The sequence below is a fragment of the Vanessa atalanta genome, chromosome 10 (assembly GCF_905147765.1).
Source record: "Vanessa atalanta chromosome 10, ilVanAtal1.2, whole genome shotgun sequence".
NCBI lineage: Eukaryota > Metazoa > Arthropoda > Insecta > Lepidoptera > Nymphalidae > Vanessa > Vanessa atalanta.
Window position 1 is genome coordinate 574,277 of NC_061880.1, and position 22,153 is coordinate 596,429.

Consider the following 22,153-nt stretch of genomic DNA (forward strand, 5'->3'; position numbering starts at 1 on the left):
AGTAATTAAATATTCTGTAGTTATTTATAAACAAATTCAATACACGAACTATTACTGTTTGTATTATTAAATAAAAAATATACTAAATACTTGTGCTATAATGGCACTTTCTACTGAAGGCGAGTCCTTGAACCTTGCCGTTAACGCCAATTTTGAAATTAGACGTTAAAACAACACAACATAGTTAAGCGTACCATATAGATGATTCAGAAAAAAAAATTAACTGGTATAGCCTATTACAAAATAGGTAATATTAAATTGTCACATTAATTAAATGAAAATATTACTACTCTGTGGTTGTATGATTCTCTCTCCTCTCATCTCTCTACTCTATGTTTTCCGAATGTGTGATACGCTAATAATATAATAATATAATAATAATAAACCGTTTTATTCCAACAATATTATCTTTTTATCTACATAGGTGGAATACCTCGTCGTTGAAGAAGATGCAATCTTGGGCGCCATATCCGAGACGCTCTAATTTAGCGGATTCGTTGTTATAAATAGTTTCGCCAGTGACTGTATTATGTCAAACCCTGTCGCCGGTGCCAACGGCAGGAGTCAAGATAAATAAACAAACTTTCACTCTAAACGATGAATTGATCGATTTTCACTTTGGATTTGTAAAAAAAGATGTGTAAGTGATATGATGATGTTATCAGAACTTTGGAACTATAGAGTGTAGTATATAAGTAGTATTTTTTTTAATAATATAGGTATACGGACAGGCAAATAGACAACCAGATAGTATTCCTTACTTCGGCAAATGCATCCTCAACCTCGGGAAAGTTGTTATGTCCCTTGTGCCTGTAGTTAAGTGGAATAGTGCTGTATTAAGAATACAGACATATTATTTAAAACTGTTTATATCGCACAATATCAATATAAAAAAACTAATAGCAAATCTCATAGTAAATGTAATTGAAAGGTCTGTTTATTACGCCTCCTGCCATTGGATTACAGTGTACACACTAATATTATCAAGTACTTATTGCATACCTGATACTGGAACACTGATTATGATCTGATTACCTAATTTCCCTCCGATCTCAATGATCATTGGTCGATGGCAGCCGATGACACAATATCTGACCAATATAAGGGTTCAGCATCTATTCAGATTTTCATTGCTAATAATATACTTGCAGTTAATGCTGATGATTATAGGCCTTGATATAAAAGGTTATTGTTAATTCTTAGCTCTAGTTTATAAGGCATTCATTTTTAATGTATTTATATATAATTTGACGTTTATCTAATAGGTCTAACTCTACCTTATATTTTTGTTTAATTTGATGTGATGTTGGTTGAATAAATGTAAAAACAAATCGCCCCCTTACTGAGTGAGTACCTGTGACTGGATCATCAAACCCAATCAAGGAACATGTAACATGAAGCCAGAGACATAATTACTGCTATCTGTTTTTAAACTGTCTCTTATAACAAAACTATTTCGTTTTGTTCGCGGTTAATGTTCTAAGAACCTAAAATTACTTTATTTAAACAAAATATATTACTCTCTTTTATCTGACCAATTACTAACAAATAGATTTATACGAATTTATCACAAAAAAATAATTTTATTCTACTGATTTTACTACTACTAAGCTATTTTATATTCTCTTTCTCATTTTCTAGGTAAAGTTGAATGACCGAGTTAATAGAGTGTTTATTTGATAACGTATGACGTGAGGCGAAGTCTGATTAAAATATTAGATTTTCAAGTTTGTTACCGGTCATGTTCATTTCATTATTTCAGTAATAATTCCTTTATGACTCTCTAACAACGTTAATTTGGCAACATTAAAATGTAATTATTATGATTTTCTTTATATTTGTTTCATATAATGATATTAAGATATTTTTTTAACATAAGATTCAGGTTGTTGCGTCACGTCGTTTCAGAGAAATATTTACGGTCTGTTGCTTCGGCACAATAAAATATAAAAAATTGAAGTTCTGCGGTGATCTCTATATACTATTAAATGTTTGTTAGTCAAAGTATCAAATTTAATATTTAAAAATCTTTTGACCAATTTTTGTTTACAAAAAAAAGTGAATTTAGTACCCTGAGAGGGGCAACATATTGATAGGTAGTCTGTGCTTCTGCGCTTACGCATAGGCTTAGATGGTACGCCTGAATGGATTGAGCACAAATGAACGGATACGAATTCGAAAATCTAATGTTTACCTCAATTCGCTTCTCATAATATTTATTATTAATAACCGATTACTCTACCGTTATTCTGATACCGTGTATTCATTTATCGTATCATGAATAAATTAAAAAATAACGTAATTAAGACTGAACGCAAACTGAAAATATCTTATGAGATTCCTGTCGCGATCGGTACCACTTCCGAAACAATTTGTCGTGTATCTGTTTACGCGTGTGCATCGGTGTCCCGAGCGCCGCAACGGCCGACCCTCAGACAAAAACAATCTCGCGGCGCCCCGCACGCAGCGCTACGTCGTCGCTACGCAGTTTGCAAAGACTTATATTTTGTACACTCCAAGCTCCGAGTGAGCTCCGAGGGAGCTCCGCTCTATAACAAGTTATTTACAACGTCCGAAGAAGCGGCGGGCGGCGGTACTCACGCGCGCTCACATGACGACGGCGCGCAGCACGTTGCTGACGCGGCAGTTGCACACGGGGCAGCGGCCGGCGCGCTTCCAGATCTTGACGGCGCAGGTGTAGCAGCAGCAGATGTGCGCGATGCGGCCGTGCGCGAACACGCCCGTCTTGGGCTGCGACACGCACACCACGCACGCGTCGCCCGGCTCGCTGGCCGAGCGCCGCGCCGGCGCCACCGGCTCGGCGGCCGGCCGGCCGGCGCCGGAGTCGCGCCGGGCGCGCTTGGCGGGCCGCTCCTCGGAGCCGGCGCGGCGCTCGAGGTCGGCCGAGCCCTGGCTGCCGCCCAGCGAGTCGACGCCCGAGTCCTGCGACAGCGTGCGCGGGCAGGCGGGCTCGGCGCTCGCCTTGCGCTTGTGCTTGCGTTTGGGCCTCGGTCTCGGCGGGAAAAAGTTTTTCCGTACCTGAATCGAGGAGGATCGTTTAGTATCGCACGTGTAGTATGTCCTGTCCATTCTACTGTCGTCGTTGTCGTTGATACGAAAGTGAATATGAAGTGGGTAAAGTTAAAAGATCGCGATTTATCAAAGCGCGGCGTGGGCAGTACGCACATTGAAGCACTTCTGGCAGTATCGGTAGAGCGGGTTGTTGTTGGGCGCGCGGCAGTGCGCGCAGCTCCAGTAGTCGTGCAGGTCGAGCTCGCTGTCGCTGCTGCTGTCCGTGCACTCCGAGTCCGCCAGCTGCAGCTCGCCGTCGTCGCCGACCACCACCTCCACCACCTTCGTCGTTATTATCTCGTTCTGGAATTATTGAAACGTAACGAGGACATGAAGCTGAAGGTAAACGACTAAACTCTATAGGACCGACTCGTGTATCGTTTTAAAAGACTGGCAAGTGGCCGACTGGTGCCGATCGAGATCAGCTCTTAAACTTATTACTTTCGTTATTGCGTCACTATACAACAACTCAATGTTACTTAGGAGGGTATTGACACTGAAATGGCGTACTCGTTTAGGAGGGTCAGAGGAATCATGTGGTTATGAGGCGTAAAATGAATGACCAGTCAATTGGACTGCACGAACCTCGCTTAGCTCGGAGCTGTCTCCGGCGAGCGGCTCGTCAGTGTCGGTGACGGGCTCGAACTCCACTCCCTGCTCGTCGCTGCCCCACTCTGTGTCACTCGTGTCGCGCACAAAATCTACAAACACCACAATCTTCAAAAACATGGAACATTCAACTCTCATATTTCCCTTCATTCTGTTGCCTTGTGTACTGTAATGCTTCCTTGCGGTGCCCCTTCACTATGCAAAACTTTTTTTTTATATGATAATATATTTTTCTTTTTTCAGAAATATTTTTTTTATGTGGTTAGAGTTATTTTTTGAACTGCCTCATTTCATTTCTTTTTTTTTTAAATATATTTGTGATATTTTGAACTTATTTTAATAATACAAATACAAGCTGTTACATTTGAAATATAGAACAGAAACATAACAGTGGTCTCGTTTATCCGTCGCAAGCGGGGTGAGTACTGTATAGGAAAATTGGGTGGTGTGGTGATGGCCTTAGGAACAACTAAACAATGATAATTTTGCTATGATAAGGATACAAGTTTAATTCTATTCAAGGCGATGAATATTAATTTAAGATGAAAATAGAAAAAATTAAATGTGTTAGATTATTAGTTAGGATACGTTAGTAAGGATGATGAAATGTTTCAAGTTGGTTGTCAGATAAGCGAGACTGAGCTGCAATATCTTAATTTGTTGCAATCAATGTACAATATAAAATTATATTATACACAATTTTGACTATAATGTTTTTAAACTTTCAAACTATACATACAACATGTGATAAAATTTTGCAAAATTACACTTAACAACACAGAACATTAAATTTATTCGAATACTAAATAAACAGTTACCATTACCAAACAAAGGTCTACACAATTAATATTAAACTAAACTATGTCTAAGCTAATTTACGACCTATTCAAAATATTCAAGTATTTTTAAAATCCTCAAAGAAGAAAATTAACTAAAAAAAATCAACTCCAAAATTGTACACCTCATTCGTTTAAGTTATATTTTGATTAAGATACATTTATAATTTATATTAGTGTAAAAAGTAACTGAGTTTCATGCCGGTTCATTTGGGCAGAACCTGCATGCTTAACCGATAGTAGTTTTACATATAACTCAATATATTAAAATTGCTGCAATTCAAGTGCTAATAAAGTATAGTTTGAAAACATAAATAAGATAGATAAACTATGTTGACATAAATATACTAAAACTGTATTATAAAATATGTCTGTAGTATCAAAGTATACTTTATTCAAGTTATGAGTCGTCATTATATGAGATTCAATTGAATATAAAACTATCCGCTCAGAATGTAGATTCGACCGAGAAGAAACGGTAAGAAACTCAGTAATTACACTTTCCCTAGACCAAATAAATCTAATACCAAACACATTTGTCAATGTTTATGCATCCAGTAGAAAAATCAACGAATAATATTCATATTCCAACCACAATTATTTATTTATGTATTCTTAACATAAGCCTTAATTATTATTTTTAAATGGGTAATAATTTTAAATCGATTTCAATTTGTTTTGTTTATAAGCATTAATCTAAAATTTATAATTATTTATCAACTCTATATGCTACTATACACTCAATACCAGAGTAAAAAGTAGCGTCAGCAAAAAATAAGTAACTCTTTCGATATGAGATGTGCAATTTGGAAGAATTTTTATCGTTATTTATTCTTATTTATTTTGTTCAGTCAAAAGAACTATAAATCATATCTAATGTTCTATATACAATTTAATATTAAATTATAATAAATTTTAAAAATGCTATATTATCACAGAACAAAACATTTTTCGTAAGGAATTTTTCCATTCCCACAAGCAAGGTCAAGCATGATACGTTCCACGATCCAGCGGTCTTCGGGTTCAATCCATAATACCAGACCCTGTCGATTCCAGTCTGCAGACCAGGGCATCCAACAAACAAATCTGACAATATTACCACACATGTTAATACAACATCACTTCATTCCATTCCATAAATAAATCACCAACACGATCGTCTTAACCAATACTCCGGGACAATCCAATCTTTAAATTATTTTCCGTGGTATTGTGATGCGGACGGGCAAATTTGGCACCGGACGGTAAGACCTCTGGTCAACAACATAGCCATTGGCGCTGTATGAAATATTACTTCACCAATGCACAACCTTGGGAGCTATGATGTTACGTCTCATGTGCCTGTAGTTCCACTGGCTCACTCACCCTTCAAACCGGAAAACAGCAATACTAAGTATTGCTGTTTGGCGGTAGAATATATGATGAGTGAGTGGTACTTAACCAGACAGGCTTGAGCAAAGCCCTACCCCACCAAGCAAGTATTATTATCATGCATTTTTTATACCTATGTGACATACAGACAAATACAAACAAAGTTTATTTTTAATTATCATCATTAGATAAAGGCCCAGATGGTCCAGTGATTAGAACACGTGAATCTTAATCGAAGGTCACGTGTTCAAACCCAAACAATCCACTTGTTTCATGTGCTTTATGATGAGTATAATTCACATTCAGCCTCATGTGTATCCACCAAACCGCATTGAAGCAGCCTGTTGGAATATGTACCAAACATATCTTCAAGTAGAGGAGCGAATCGGTAAAAATTTGCAGGCTGTTACTAAGTTTAGTAAAATGATATAAATATATAAGTAAATAAATATATTATAACACACAAACACTATAGCATACAAAACAGATAAAATAAATATCAAAATAGAACAATAACAAGAGTAGGTATACGAGTAGATCATTCATCAAATGACTGCAGATGCGATATCCGCCTCTTACAATATGTATGAATAGAGCTTGGTTTGGGCACGTGTGTATCGCTACGATCTGGGGGTCGCGGTCGAAAAACATATGCCATGTTTATTTGTCTAAAAACAAAACTAAAGTCTCTAAGGTAAGGTTTCAAACAAAAAAAAATCTTTCTACAATAACAACCTAACCAAAATAAAAGAGTAGCTGTATTCATTAATATTTTTATTACAACGTGACCTTACTTTGAAATTGAATTGATAACGTTAAATAATTTAGCAAATAAATCACCCTAATAAAAGGATGTGAATCAATTCTGTAAATAATTCCTATACCTAAAGATTATAAAAATAGTGGTTACGTAATTTCACCAAAGCATTTATGACACCTGCAAAAACCTTTAGGAATTCCAATGATTTCGCGTTGAATTTTAGAGCGGTACTATGAACAGAGGTGTTCGTAATACGTTATGGAGATTCCATTTATACAGGTTATGAATAAGATGGAAACGAAAATGTTACCCTGAAGGACACCATAGTAAAATGTTTGACCACTGCCCATTTATAAAGCTCAAGTTTCTGCCGGTGATACCTTCCTTGTAAGTACGTAGTTGGAAGGCTTTAAACTATAATTTAATTTAATTAATCATTTGCAAAATCTCTCAATTCCAACAAAAAAAAATTCTCTAAATATAAATATTTTTTCGAATTATTATATCGTTGAATTTTAAGTTCCTGAGCTAACAGTGATAATACGTAACACCTGTTTTTTTTTTTATATTATGATATATGAACGAACGTGTAAATCTAAAGTGCAAATACTTTTTATTGAACTTAAATACCTAAGAGGGTAATAAATAATTTATTCCGATAAGAATTTAACAATAATAATTAATAATTAAATATTTTCCTAGTTGAATTATAATGATGATCAATTGTATTCGGATTTTTTTTGTCAGTACGCGTTACTTTATCAAATTTATCTATAGCTAATTTATTAATTTCGGAGTCGTGAATGTTAACTCGTCATGATAACAGTATCTGCACTCGGCACGTACGTACAAGTTTATTGCACCGTACAAGTTCCGACAAGTTCTAAGCTATGCAAGTTTCTCCTCTTTGTTGCTGAGTCATGACTTTGAATAACGCTTAACAAACATCTACAAAGCAGGAAGATTCACGTTTGGACTTGTGCTCAAATTATACCAACTATCAGTGACATTAGTCACAGCCACACATCTAGCGCCGATTTGGCGGGAAAACAGACGACTTTGTGTTAATTTTCCGGCAAATTAGTAACTTTATGGCTTAATAAAAATAAATTAATGATTTTCTAATCGGTTTTTCTGGGTAGAATCTACACTGAACCGGACATGACATTTAAATTAATCTATGAAATTACGATCAAATTCTAACTATATTATATATACATACTAGTGTATTTTTCCTTGCCAATTTTCGAAAAATAGTCGTTATTCTAAGAACAGCTTTACAATCTCAAACCATAGAGCAATTATCACACAAGTCAAAATACTACTCTACTACTATTACAGTAAATCGTATTTTTCTACATAATACAAACATGCAAATACATAATAATATTAAAAAAAAATTACAGTTTAAAAAAAGAACAAAGTCATACCAGTTTCCCTTCCCTGGATGCTGAAGATAGTCTCTGTTGAACAGCGACGACTCCATGAAGGGTCTGAAATGTTCAAACTGCAATTTACAATATGTAACCACATTATTTATGAATAATTTAGCTTCATTCTAAAATCGACATGATTTTATTGTTAATTTTAGTAGGTCAGAATTTGACCACTTTGCGTAGAAAGCAGAATCCTTGAAGAAGTCTGTCTGTACATTAATTGAATTAAAATAATTAAAGTTGTTAAGATTTAAGAAAAATTAAGTTATGACAAAAATGAAATGTCTTTAATATAATATGCTTATAGAATTATAGTTATATACACATATAATTTAACAGGGATATTGTCATTATAATAGACATTTACTTGTTTAAATCTTAAGAACATTTATTAGAGCTTATGTGAATTAGCACATCTGTAAACATCAGTCTAATTATTTGTCAGATTTCACACAAATAATTTAAAATAGAATTATAAATATTCTGCTTGAATAGAAGTTATACATAAATACCAAGTATGTATTAGCTTTAACATAATACATATGTTCACCAATTTATAGAGTCCAGAATATATACAGATATGCTATACCTTCAAAAACTTGACTGCCTGTTCAAAGGAAACTCAACCAAAATATTAAACTGAAACGCACTACATGTTGGTGAGATATGGTAGATTGAAGAAAAATCAAAACTTAGTGTACAGTGAGGATATGAGGTATGCAATCCAGTCAATTCTTCACCTATGTAATATTTAGTAGGGTTTTGACTGCCGGTAAGATATTTCTTAGCTAATGTTATCACTACAAGTGAAGTTTACATGGTGGAGTATGAACTAGTTACAATAACAACTATTTTAGTATTGACATTTATTATATGGCTAATTGACTTATAAAAACACTGTAAAGTTGAATATAACTTACCAATTATCCTTGCTTTTGAGTTGAAGATGGTCTCTGTTGAACAGCGACGACTCAATGTAGGTTCTGAAATGTTTCAATAATTTCAATTTATGCAATATTGAGCAAAATTCATATAACAGTTTTTACAAATATAATAACAGCGTATATTTTGTTTTCAACTTATTATGAGATTAGAATCTTAGATATGATGAGATATGATAAAGATAAGGTTACGTATTACTTTAAACAATTATTTTTCATGTTCCTCCATCTGTACTATATTATATATATATATATTATAAAAGTGAAAGCAATTCTGTCAGTCTGTCTGTTACTCTTTCATGGCAAAATCATTGAACAGTTTTAATGAACGGTACGAAGTAAGCTTGAACACCAAGGAAGGACAGTGACTATTTTTTATGCCTAGTACTTGAGGATCATTGCTAAAACAAGTAGTATATACTTAAATACATAATTTGTTATATAAGTAAAGTGTAATATCATCATCAGATATGCCGGAAATCAAACAAAAATTTAGGTAGCTTTATTAAATATGAAGCTTTGTATTACAAAAATTACACAAATATGAAGAAAAAAAAACAGTAAATTTAAATTAATAAAACTACCAATCACAAAAGTTATATGAGCATATAAATATATATATATGTTCATAGACATTGATAAAATCGAAACCCCTATCTTTATATAATTAATACATCAACCATCATATCATATTATCAAAGATCTTAAGCCCCTAATCCTTATTGAATTATTTCATCGGCAAAGATTTATCTGCCAATGGTAATATCTTTGCTGAATTAAATAATAACTTCAAATTTAATGTATTATATTTTTGCTATAGAATATTATAATATAATTATTATAAATGCTAATATAATATAAAAGTATTTATAGAGAATGGCCGAGTGGTTAGAACGCGTGCATCTTAACCGATGATTTCGGGTTCAAACCCAGGCAGGCACCACTGAAATTTCATGTGCTTAATTTGTGTTTATAATTCATCTCATGCTTGGCGGTGAAGGAAAACATCGTGAGGAAACCTGCATGTGTCTAATTTCAACGAATTTCAGCCACATGTGTATTCCGCCAACCCGCATTGGAGCAGCGTGGTGGAATATGCTCCAAACCTTCTCCTCAAAGGGAGAGGAGGCCTTTATCCCAGCAGTGGGACATTTACGGGCTGCTTATAGAGAATAAGTGAAACATCAATGGAAATTTTAATTATTCTGATCATGCAACATGTACAAACTCGGGAGCTGGGGTAGATGATACACGACCTATCTTGTATCTTAGACTTATTATAGTAACAGTTAATTTAATAACAATCTGTTTATACTTTGCAGTGAATTATAAAAATTTTATGTTGTGCAGTTTTCTATGTTTATAATAAATTTAATAGCAAAATTTCTATTCAACTTTTATCAACAAAAAAAAACTTCAATTCCGATAACGATATCCATTTTATAAGTCTTACGCATGCTAATTTAATATAAGGCTCAAGTATTCTAGATAATAGGAAAAAATATCAAAGAATATAAAATATATTTGGTAAAACTTTTATTTGACATGGTAAATATTGTTTACTTTTTGCTGGCGTACAACGGAGAAAGAATTAAATATGTTAAGTTTGAATAGTACCACAACTAAATCTTAGACAAAGTTATTTGAGTTACTAAACTTCTATGAAAGTAGCAAATGTACTTGAAAAGTTTTTAAAAAAAAACAGTACAAAAATATAGGTTAAAACGTACCTGGAGAATATGATGCTGTTGTAGTCATAATATGTTCACAAGTAGTGAATTTATAATGAGTCTGAAATGTATATATTCTTTAGAATATTCTTTAATACATTTCAACGGGACTCAATTATTAAATGGACGATTTGCTAAACTAATTTGCTAGTTGCTTGGATTGGACGCACTTTTTTTTCTTTTATGTGGCGAACGTATTGTATTTTAGTAAACTTTAGTCAAACTCGTTTAATATAGTGTTACCTGATACACGGTAATTACCGAATAAGCGCAGTATTTTTTCGTAAAATCACTATATAATATTTATTAGAAATTATCGGTTTAATATACTTGGAATGGAAATAGCTTTGTTCTAATTATTCTATTTGTAAAAAAAGTTATTTCACATGATTATGGAATTGTTCGACGTTCTGATACAGTTTGAAAATGTGTAGAATTTTTATGGTATATTTTTACAATTGAAATAGTAATATGAACTAAAATACCGTAGCTTTATAAATATCAACACTGTAGATAAGATAATATTTAATTTAGTAACATCGATTACAATTTACAATAATAATTATGAAGGTTCCAAATTCCAATTTTACTTGGGCTAATATTGCCATACACGAAATTGTTATGTTAAAAAATAAAGTTTTCCTCTTATTCTTTTAAATTACGTTTAGAATTTAAATATTTTGACGACTTTATTTAAATATAATAAAAACAAAAAGTAAGTATTACTATTATATCTTAAAACAAATTAAAATATTTTCAATTACTCAACGTCTGTTTTGCATGTTATCCCGATGTTGTCTATGCTACTCTGTGTCAAACTTCCTTTTCCTTGTGGCATGGTGTCGGCATAAGGTGAGTTTACGGATTTTGTGAAATAATTTAATATTTGCTGCGTAATATTACAAAACATTATGTAAAGTTTTTCGGAGTTGTTTATACCGTGAGTAATACGTGTTAGAAAGAAAGATTTGTAAAGGAAAATCGAAATTTATGCCGTCAAGCTCCTTCATCATCTTTGCACGTGGTGTACTATACTAAGTATATAGCACCTATTTAAAATACATGTTAGTGTACTTAGTGTTACTCGTTTTGAGTTCCTGTTCATGTGACTTAACAAATAATATTCATTTAATAATCTAAAGGAAAAAAAAGAGGTTATATTTCCACGTAGCAATCGTTGCAATTGACTTGGTGACAATTTTGTTGTAGTTGCCGTAAAAGCAACCACAATGCCGCAGAACGAATACATTGAACGCCATCAAAAGCTGTATGGTAGAAGGCTTGACTATGAGGAAAGGAAACGAAAGCGTGAGGCACGTGAACCTCACAAGAGGGCCGAGAAAGCGCGTAAATTGCGGGGTATCAAAGCTAAGATCTATAACAAAGAACGTCGCAATGAAAAGATTCAAATGAAAAAGAAAATCAAAGCACACGAGGAGAAAAATGTTAAGCAAAACACCGAGAAAGTCGCAGAAGGCGCAGTGCCCGTGTATCTTCTCGACAGAGATGTTCAATCTCGAGCCAAAGTTCTGTCTAATATGATAAAACAGAAACGTAAAGAAAAAGCAGGCAAATGGGATGTTCCGATACCTAAAGTAAGAGCACAAGCAGACGCTGAGGTCTTCAAAGTTTTAAAGTCAGGCAAGACCAAGAGGAAAGCCTGGAAACGTATGGTGACCAAAGTTACATTTGTAGGAGAAAATTTCACACGAAAACCACCCAAGTTTGAAAGATTCATAAGGCCTATGGCCTTAAGATTCAAGAAGGCACATGTTACTCATCCAGAATTGAAAGCAACATTCTGCTTACCTATTATTGGCGTGAAAAAGAATCCTAGCTCTCAGATGTACACTAGCTTGGGAGTTATAACAAAGGGTACAGTTATTGAGGTGAACATATCAGAGCTCGGTCTGGTCACACAAGCTGGTAAAGTTGTGTGGGGGAAGTATGCGCAAGTCTCCAATAACCCTGAAAACGATGGTGTTATCAATGCTATTCTATTGGTGTAATTTGTATCCACGTGACATTTGCCACAATAAACTGATATATGAGAAAATTGCATTTTATTAAATCTGCCTTTATTGTATATATATTGTAATTTTAAGTACTCCGAAATAATTTCACAACATTATGTGAGAAAGCATATATGACTCGCTGTATTCATACTGTTACAGTGTAGTAAATTTTAATTTGTGTTTTTATGGACGGGAAATTTTTAATCTGCTTTGATTAGTAGGTGTCATTATAAGACATTTAAGTTATTGTATTGGAAATAACTTAATATTTTATTCCACTTTTACTTATGATTATTAAGTAGTTATTAAACGTTAATGTTATCTCTTAATAGTCAATTTTATTTTACTTTTTTTTTTTCTAATATGAAAAAATTTTGCCGAAATTATATTTTTCTGTAAATTATGCATATAGTATATACTTTTATTTTTTTTTAACAGAATCCAAGATGCAGATTTTCGTGAAGACCCTCACGGGCAAGACCATCACCCTTGAGGTCGAGCCTTCTGATACCATCGAAAATGTAAAGGCTAAAATTCAAGACAAAGAGGGAATTCCCCCAGACCAGCAGAGGTGAGATACCATAAATGAATAATTTCTCTATTGATATAAAACATTTGTTGTCAATAAATTCGCATGAAATTAAATTTCTACATACAAAAAAAAATTATAATTTACTGAAAACATTTTAATAAATACTAAAATGATTTTTATTTAAGTTTTGGCTTTTATACATATTATTGTGATTTGTACTCAGATTGATCTTTGCCGGCAAGCAGCTGGAAGATGGTAGAACACTATCTGACTACAACATCCAGAAAGAGTCCACACTTCACTTGGTGCTGAGACTGCGTGGTGGTGCGAAGAAACGCAAGAAGAAGAATTACTCCACCCCCAAGAAGATCAAGCACAAGAAGAAGAAGGTCAAACTAGCAGTACTTAGGTTTTACAAGGTAATAATAAATTACTAAAAGGTAATACTATAACTGAAATGTGACAGTTCACAATGACCAAGAGTTTTGGAGATGATCCCATCAAACCCTCAACTGTGAGTGGATCACGTGACATAGTCATATAGTTTTCCTTGAATGTGGAATATGAGATATATATGAATTAGGCATATGAAAATATTGTTCTTGGATTTGAAATGGTGATCCTCGGTTAAGTTTTGGATTTTCAACTATTTCTACTCTGCAGTACATTAGAGCTCATTTTAAAAAGTGTGTTTTGAGGGTTTGGTGCATTCTCAGGGTATGTCACTAGTAAATTAATTCATGACCAGATAAATACTTATTAATGGGAAGTCAGTCTATATGTGTTGTTACCAATTTGAATCTATTTAAGTAACAATTCGTGATTTTAATACTATATTATGTGTTCAAATGTAGTTTTAAATATACGCGATTTGCTTCTAATTACAACTAAAATGTTCTAAAACATGCTTTGAACGTATATATAAAGTAGAAAGTCTAACTTATTTGCACGAGTGACATGTCGGAACACGTAGCTCACAGAAACGTCTAATTAAATATATAGTGATATTTTTTATTTATTTTAAATTTTACAATTTACATCGATATTTTGATTGTATATGTATAAATGTCGGTATTAAATAACATTTCAATAAGAATTGAGTAAGAAAGAAAAATGATTTATAAACACAAATATTAGCTCACCTGTGATCATATTTGTTGGCGGAAAAAAGTAGTATCGTCGATGTTGACAAAGCGATATCGTATCACGTGACTTCCGCGTGGATCTCTCAACCTATCGACACGTTGAGTTAGTTAGTCCTGCAGCTCGTCCGCAAATATTAGCGAGTTTTCTACTGTCTACCGCAAGTTGCTCAGCTGAACTGCAGCGTCGGGCGTGCAGCGTAAGTTGTATAAATACTTAGTTTCAAACAAATGTTAGTCACAGAGCACGGTTCGTCGCGACATGTTCCGACATGAACCGCTATCAAAATATCATTACATCTGTTTTACCATTTGCTAATATAACGATTACCTAATGATATGTTATACATTTTCATTTTAGTTAATTGCTACTTTTTCTCTAATTAGTTATGGGTTTATAAATAAAATCGTTACTTGGAAGGCTAAATTAATATGCATATATGTTACTCAAAATTTTTATTATTAGTAGTAGTAATATAATACTTTAACAATTGGTCTAGTTTAGATAACGGCAAGGGAGGACCTAGAAGTTTACCTCTCTGCCCCAGTAGTTTCAATTAACAAAACCCAAAAAATACATTTTTTTCTAAAACTTGTTACTCTTTTTTAACAGGACGGGTAGCGTTCGAGAATATTTTAAAAGTTTTAGGAGTAATCATGATTAAGTTACGAAATGCAAAAAATATTTAAATTATTTATAAAAAACACGTAAGATTTTTTATTTTTAATGATATCTCGAACAGAAACTGATTATGTTAAAGTTTGCGGTGTTTTATATAAAATCATAATGCTTTAAATTCAAGTTCGTGAAAAAAGTTATTTGTCATTGTTTACTGCTTGAATTACTTTAATCTTAGACTTAAAATTTTTGCACAACAACAAAACAATAATGGAAAGGTAGACAACTGCTTTAGTTTTTTGCTAATACATAATTATTGTTAAATGCAAAAATTAATCAAAGCAAAAGTGAAATAATATGTTAAGCGTTCTTGTTGCGACATGTCGTAGCGTGTCGAGCGCAGGTGAATCTACACTAACAATGAGATCAAAGATGAATAGTCATTTATCTCGGACATTCTATTTCATGCATGCCCTCTGGTTAAAACGATATTAATACACATGACATTGAACAGTCTTATCGTACTTTATGATGAATAAGGGATTTCTTTATGGGTTTTGACGCAAAGACAGTAATGAAATATCTACAATAAGATATGATTGATATTGCAATATTATTGTCGTATGTTCTAATTTATTTTTACTTTAAACATTTAATTCACCAATGAAAGTAATATAAATATTACTCATATTTTTTGTTTCCGAGCAGAATTCAAATAAAAACATTGAGTATAGAATCTTGCGAAAACATTTTTGTCGTTTATTTTTATCACTTCAACACTGCCCGAGAATGCAGTCGAACATAAAGCGAGTCGACGAGGGTGCTGATACTCTGCCCCCCCCCCCCGCAGGTGGACGAGAACGGCAAGATCCACCGCCTGCGGCGCGAGTGCACGGGCGAGCAGTGCGGCGCCGGCGTGTTCATGGCCGTCATGGAGGACCGCCACTACTGCGGCAAGTGCCACTCCACCATGGTGTTCAAGGACGACGACAAATGAACCGCCTAGTCTTAAGTCGCTCCGACTGCTGTGTATGATGGATTTGTAATAAATCTTGACACAGTGTCAGAGTACTCTTGTTGTTTTTATGCTTATTCCTCCCGAGGCGGTAAGTGTTGCTGGGTCAATCCTCATCCGTCTTATTGCAATAGGATCTACTGCTTACTCAGGAGTGGAGGGGGATAACAGTGAGGTATATAACCTTTAGTAAAAATAATCGCGATTGCCTTAAATTTTTTAAATTATAAACAATCACGCATAGCTATCGCTGAGCTAGATCATATCGTGAAAATTTTCTTTGATTCTTCTCAGATTCGAAGCATTTTCGAAACGGCAGTGAATTAATACAAAAAAAATAATGAATAGGTATATTATATTATTAGGAATAATTATCTGTTGATTAGATTGTTTTTTTTTCTTTCTTTAAATCATTGAAACAGTTTATTTCATTTAGCTCATGATTGATATTTGTATCGGAAGTTAACAATGGTATTTAAAAATATAGTGAATGACAGATATATTATTTGAGCAAGGCATGGCAATTATTGAATTGTTACGATTTCGGGTAGCACACAGCTTGGCGCGTAACAGATGATAGATGTGATATTTAACAACTATATGCAGTAGAACGTCAGTAATGCGAACCTACGAGCAACGATAGACGAGTTATAGGAACACATAGTCTTTGATATATGGTTATTTTAATAGAAATTCGTCGACTTGATTCTTAAATTACAGTTGTTTTTTGTAAATTCAGATATAAAGTAGGCTGATTTTCGTATTTCAGAAATAACTATGTTTTTATTTTACAAGAACACTTAATTTAAAGCGGATGAAATTGCGAAAACTAGCATACTTATATAATAGTAGTAGTTTTTCAATGAAGAATTATAAAAAAAAAAATCATCTCATTTATTATAGAAGATAATTTTTGATAATTCTTCGCTCATAGCCGCTGCAACAATTTGCTACCCAATCCTTATTAATGTTTCTATTCAGATAGAAATGTAAATGAGCTCAATTAAGATTTTTGACTTATCGAAATGCTACTGTGAAATTTCAAAACTTATTTCGAACTCCATCGTTTATATAAACTTGCATTGATAGAAAAATCACGAAACATTTGCCTACAACTTTACACTAGTGATTATAGGACGTTTACACCATTTGCAGCTACGGTAAGTACCTTATTTAAATAAATAAATCAAACACAATATTGTTGTTTTATTTCAAAGAATAAATAAAAGTATATATTACATTAAAATATTTTATTCAATACTGAGAATAGAATTGTCTAACAAATATCCTGGTTCCATTGTGTAATGGGATTTGTGCCTCTCCCTACCCACATATTCTTTGGCAAGATCTTCCGATCCATGCTAAAATGCACTTTATATACAACTAGTAGGAATCTATACAATATTTGTCTCTCGATTAAACTAAGACATCAGATCATTCTACTAATGGAATGAAAGTAAATATATACAAATAACTCTAAAATATTTCACATGTAAAACCAAATGTAAAAAATTATTATTAATACATAAATTATAATTAAATTAAAAGCACCAATTATCGAAAAATCGAACTCTTTTTTTTTTTACATTTATTACATTTTATAAACATTATTTTAATAATGATCAAATACTCTGTAATCGAATCTTGCTAGAATTAATAAATATATTGTACCTATTATTAAATTTACCTAACGGGAAACAATGATCTCTGGATACTTCAACAAGTTACATATAAACATCGTGATTGGAGCGCCGAGGACAGCGTTTAATGTACAAACAGACGAGTAGCGGAAAATTCTTCTTCTACTTTACTTTCAGGAGATTGATTGCCTATCAACGTGTATTCCTGAGCGCTTCAAACGATTAAATTCGTAAAATTCTACGTACAATTTTAATGGACACGACATGTAACTACGGGAATAAAGTCAATACTATTATAGCAACAGTAAGACAAGATAAACATTATACAGACGTGACGTCACTGTTCCTAAAACACTTCGCTCGATAAACCACGGCAAGACTAATCGCTAATGATGTTGAAATATTATTGAATAATTAAGATTGTGGACGTGATAGGTCTATAGTATACTGATGAGGATACTCGAATGTAAAAAGGATAAACAAACAGCTGCAACAGTTTCTCTGGCATTCGGACGACACAATTTACTGCGCTATTAAAATAATATTAATGTGAGTTTTATATTTCCTCTCATATTGTATATGTAAATGCGTTACATCTAAATGTTTGCAAACTGCAATTTAACTATTCAACAATTTGTAAATTATCGTATATCTACATTTGGATGAATTCATTTACTTAAAGCTCGGCTGTACGACGCAAGGTTGTCAAATATACATACACACACACACACACACACACACACGATGATCAACACCTCACGCTTCGAACGAAAAGACAAATAAACGAACAACTGCACGAACGCGTCTATAAAATATATAATTGAATGCATAGTGATTTTATCTTACATAAATTAGGATATCAAAATAAATAAATAGGAATGCCTGTACAATTCGATAGTGGAAAAATATTTTATTAATATTACGAAAACGATTTCGTACTGTACAATAGAGGGAGCATTTAATTATTACTAAGTGACTTATTTTTGTAAAAAATCATACAAAAACGTAAGCGAGGAAGTGCACGCCGAGGAGTCCGCTGCGACCGAGGAAGTATAAAAATATTTCAAGCACACAAGCGCTCCAATTTACTGTAGCAAATAAAAGATATATGAACTAAAAGCGCAGTCTCACTGAACCTATACGACTAGCTCCGCTCCGTGTTCGTGGACTGCACACCGCCCGCTCTATACTTAATATCACAGCACTAACGTGCAAATCATTATAATTTGGCAGTAAATTTATAATTTATCATCAAATATAAGTACTCTCTCATTACTACAAGTATTGTACCTTCGTTAAGTGCAAAGAGGGGCACTAGATTAACAGATAATAAATTTATAATCATTAAATATATTTTTTATACAATAGACTTTATTTACTTATGAATACGTATTCAGTTAATTATTTATGGTCATTCAAGACTATTTTTGTTTATTTTCTTTTACGTCTCATGAAGATGATGAAAACCGTAACTCGATTCACATTGGAATGGAAACCAGCCATCTACTTACACAAATACTACCACGACCGTGGATCGAGAACAACAGAACTTTCTGTGCACAGATCTACCATCACCGCCCCCCCCCCCCCCCCCCGCCGCTCACAGCTCGTCCCGCATCTCCGGGTCGGGCTCGGGTCTCTCCAGCGCGGGTTTGATCGTCTCTAACAATTTCGTCAATGCTTGCTCCGTCTGAAATCATATTTTATAATATTTCTATATTTTAGTGTAAACTGAACGCTGTTTCACCCATAAAAATGATTTGTAAGTTATTTCTGTAAATACTACATATACGAGCAAATTACCTTCTCTAGAATGTATAGATAAAAAAATTGTATTCCTATGTGATTTTTGAGAAAAAAAAGGAATAAACACCAGACTAAATGCATAATATTCAAACTTCATGTTATTTCTATCAAACTATATTATACGTTAACCGAATAAATACTGTTATTATAAAATTTAATTATTTGATATTGAAAAACATTTTTCTAAATTTAAATTATAGTTAATTATTTTATTTATCAAAATGCGTATCATTCGGCGTCGCGAGCTACACGCAGTACTCACGCATACACAACTATTTTATACGTAAACTGTGTGTCGGTGCTGGTATAGCGCGTAGTTATTTATGTATTTATTTTAACAGCAAAAACAATACATTTTAGTGGACTTAAAAAAGGGAAGTTCTCAATTCAATTGTATTTTTTATTATAATTTGTTTAGAACTTAGATTAGATTAGATTCATTTATGAACTTACAATTTTTTTATAATGATTACTAGAGTAAAGGTTAGGGTAATATAGTTTTTTGTAGTATCTGCATATTAAATAAAAATTGGACTACAAGTTTTGACTGTAAAATTCGATAGTAAGATTATTCGAGAAATCGTAAGCATCGTAAAATTTACCGTTACCATGACTGAAAATCGATTTTAATATTTTTATTTTTTATATATTAACTACGAGTACACATATCCAATACATTATAATTATTGTAGTAATTGATTGCGATTCGTATGTCATTTTATTTTGTTTACAATTGAAAATAAAACCCATACAATATATATACGGAATAAATAGCGTACCAGTACCAGTATCAGGATCCCTTATATCGATGTGCCTATACCCGACGAGGCGTCGGCGGCCTACCTGCGTGAGGTGCGTTACGGTGCGGTCGAGCGCGTCCCGCCACGCCAGCAGCTGGCCGCGCTGGCGGTGCGAGTGCCGCTCCAGCGCGCGCGCCCACTCGGCCGCCTGCGCCTCGCTCAGCGTGCTCATCCTGCGGGCGACGCGACATGAGACTCGGCTCGGGGCGGCGGCGGGGCGGGGCGGGGCGGGGCGGGGCGGGGCGGGGCGGGGCGGGGCGGGGCGGGGCACTCACCGCGCGTGCAGCTGGTCGAGGTCGGCGCCGCGGCGTTGGTCGGCGCGGCCGAGGCGCCAGTAGAGCAGGCCGTTGAGCGCCAGCAGCAGCAGCAGCGCCAGCAGCAGCCAGGCGGCGGCGGGGGCGCGCGGCGCGGGCGGCGCGGGCGGCGGCGGCGCGGGCGCGGGCGCGGCGTCGCGGCGGCGGCGGCGGCGCAGCGGGCGCGCGGCGGGCGCGGGCGGCGGGCGCGCGGCGGCGCGCAGGCGCGCGTCCAGCAGGCGCGCGAACTCCTCGAGCCCGTTCATGGTGTTCTTCTCGAGGAAGGCGCGCACGAGCGGCCACATGGTCTTCTTGTAGTGCACGCGGCCGTACAGCTCGAGCGCCGTGCCGTCGCGCGTGCGCGCCAGGCAGTAGTGCGCCTGCACGCTGAAGTAGTCGGCGTACGGGATGCCGGCGTTCTCGCACGTGCAGTCGATGGAGTACAGCACGCCGGGCCGGCTGCACTTGTTCATGACCTGCGCGCCGGCGGCGGGGAGGGGGAGGGGGAGGGGGAGCGGACCCCGGAGTTATTAAAGTACAAATTTTACATACGTAGCATGAAGAAAATGAAGCTGGTACGAAAATTGCGAGAATGTTTTTCTAATAGTCAGAGAGAGTGTTAAAATTATGGATAATAATCGTACGTAGTACGTAGTCAGAGTCACACGAGTCAGAGTTTGAGCCGCCTTTGCCAACTTTTAAAGGAATACTCTTCTTAGCCTAGTTAGCTAATTTTGTGAGAGATATGGATTTTTACCAACAGAAGGGGAGAAATGGTAACGAACATGTGAGATTACGTCGTAACCCGTTTATTAAAATCATTCAGAACTCGCGAACCATAGGAAATATTCAGACGTTAACCCACAATCAGCAGTTCAAATAAAATATATTTGTCAATCAATCAATATTAAAAAAAAAATATTTTTTTTTTGTGTATTAAGTGTATATATTTTTATGACAAAGACTAATTTTAATAAATTGATGCTTAAACGTATCGGGAATAATAGCTGACTTTCCATATTTTTTATTCAGTGCAGATCAGCGAACAGTATCCTCACCTGTGTCTCGGTGACGTGTACTTCTTTGGGTCCCATGGGTCCAGAGGTCAGTCCCAGCGTGTAGTTTACCTGCCGACACTTGAGTCCGTTCTGTGGCTGCCAGGCGGCCTTCAAAAAATGCCAAGATACTTATTAAATCTTCGTAATAGTACTAACGTCGCTAATATTTCAATAAAAATGTATAATCTAATTTTACACGAATTCACAGTAATTCTGATCTAACTATACTTAAGTAAACTCCGACAAAATTCAGGCACAAACGTGTTTTCCAGACACATCGAGAAAAACAACAAACATTATATATTAATAGTTATAGTTTGAAGACATCTCTTTTTTATTGATGCAGTAGACTGCATCAATAAAAAAGATTATATCCCAAGTTAGAACTTGGGATATAAAGATTAGGGACGATGTTATATTGTAACATCGCCCCATAGCGGCCCACACGCCCAGGAGTGGAGCCCACACGGTGTGACCG

General features: G+C 35.0%; 4 protein-coding genes across 6 annotated transcripts in view; 2 read left to right on the forward strand and 2 right to left on the reverse strand.

The window, feature by feature from the left end:
- Positions 1–1,949: 1,949 nt before the first annotated feature.
- Positions 1,950–11,036, reverse strand: LOC125066724 (E3 ubiquitin-protein ligase Mdm2-like). Its single transcript, XM_047674959.1, has 7 exons — positions 10,756–11,036; positions 9,005–9,067; positions 8,079–8,141; positions 3,658–3,773; positions 3,187–3,375; positions 2,912–3,039; positions 1,950–2,800 (listed from the first exon to the last, which is right to left on the reverse strand). Exons 1-7 carry the CDS (start codon positions 10,781–10,783, stop codon positions 2,608–2,610), a joined length of 780 nt encoding a protein of 259 aa, XP_047530915.1. The 5' UTR covers positions 10,784–11,036; the 3' UTR covers positions 1,950–2,607.
- A 428-nt stretch (positions 11,037–11,464) lies between these two features.
- On the forward strand, positions 11,465–12,811 carry LOC125067016 (ribosome biogenesis protein NSA2 homolog). 2 transcript variants are annotated; one of them, XM_047675383.1, is made up of 2 exons: positions 11,465–11,607; positions 11,965–12,811. In XM_047675383.1, the coding sequence occupies exon 2, from the start codon at positions 11,985–11,987 to the stop codon at positions 12,762–12,764; it is 780 nt and encodes a 259-aa protein (XP_047531339.1). In that variant the 5' UTR covers positions 11,465–11,607; positions 11,965–11,984; the 3' UTR covers positions 12,765–12,811. The 2 variants fall into 2 exon arrangements, with proteins under 2 accessions (XP_047531339.1, XP_047531340.1); XM_047675384.1 differs by lacking the exon at positions 11,465–11,607 and adding an exon at positions 11,614–11,819.
- Positions 11,529–16,134, forward strand: LOC125067017 (ubiquitin-40S ribosomal protein S27a). Its single transcript, XM_047675385.1, has 4 exons — positions 11,529–11,607; positions 13,209–13,341; positions 13,526–13,721; positions 15,914–16,134. The coding sequence occupies exons 2-4, from the start codon at positions 13,217–13,219 to the stop codon at positions 16,058–16,060; spliced, it is 468 nt and encodes a 155-aa protein (XP_047531341.1). The 5' UTR covers positions 11,529–11,607; positions 13,209–13,216; the 3' UTR covers positions 16,061–16,134.
- A 1,179-nt stretch (positions 16,135–17,313) lies between these two features.
- The window catches only part of LOC125067015 (protein Aster-B-like), a 36,484-nt gene continuing 31,644 nt past the window's right edge, over positions 17,314–22,153 (reverse strand). For both annotated transcript variants that reach the window (XM_047675381.1, XM_047675382.1), the window contains 4 exons: positions 21,676–21,783; positions 20,600–21,093; positions 20,368–20,497; positions 17,314–19,408 (listed from right to left, as the gene is read on the reverse strand). In XM_047675381.1, the coding sequence (XP_047531337.1) occupies positions 19,319–19,408; positions 20,368–20,497; positions 20,600–21,093; positions 21,676–21,783 (822 nt within the window). In that variant the 3' untranslated portion in view covers positions 17,314–19,318. The remainder of the gene's footprint in view (positions 19,409–20,367; positions 20,498–20,599; positions 21,094–21,675; positions 21,784–22,153) is intronic.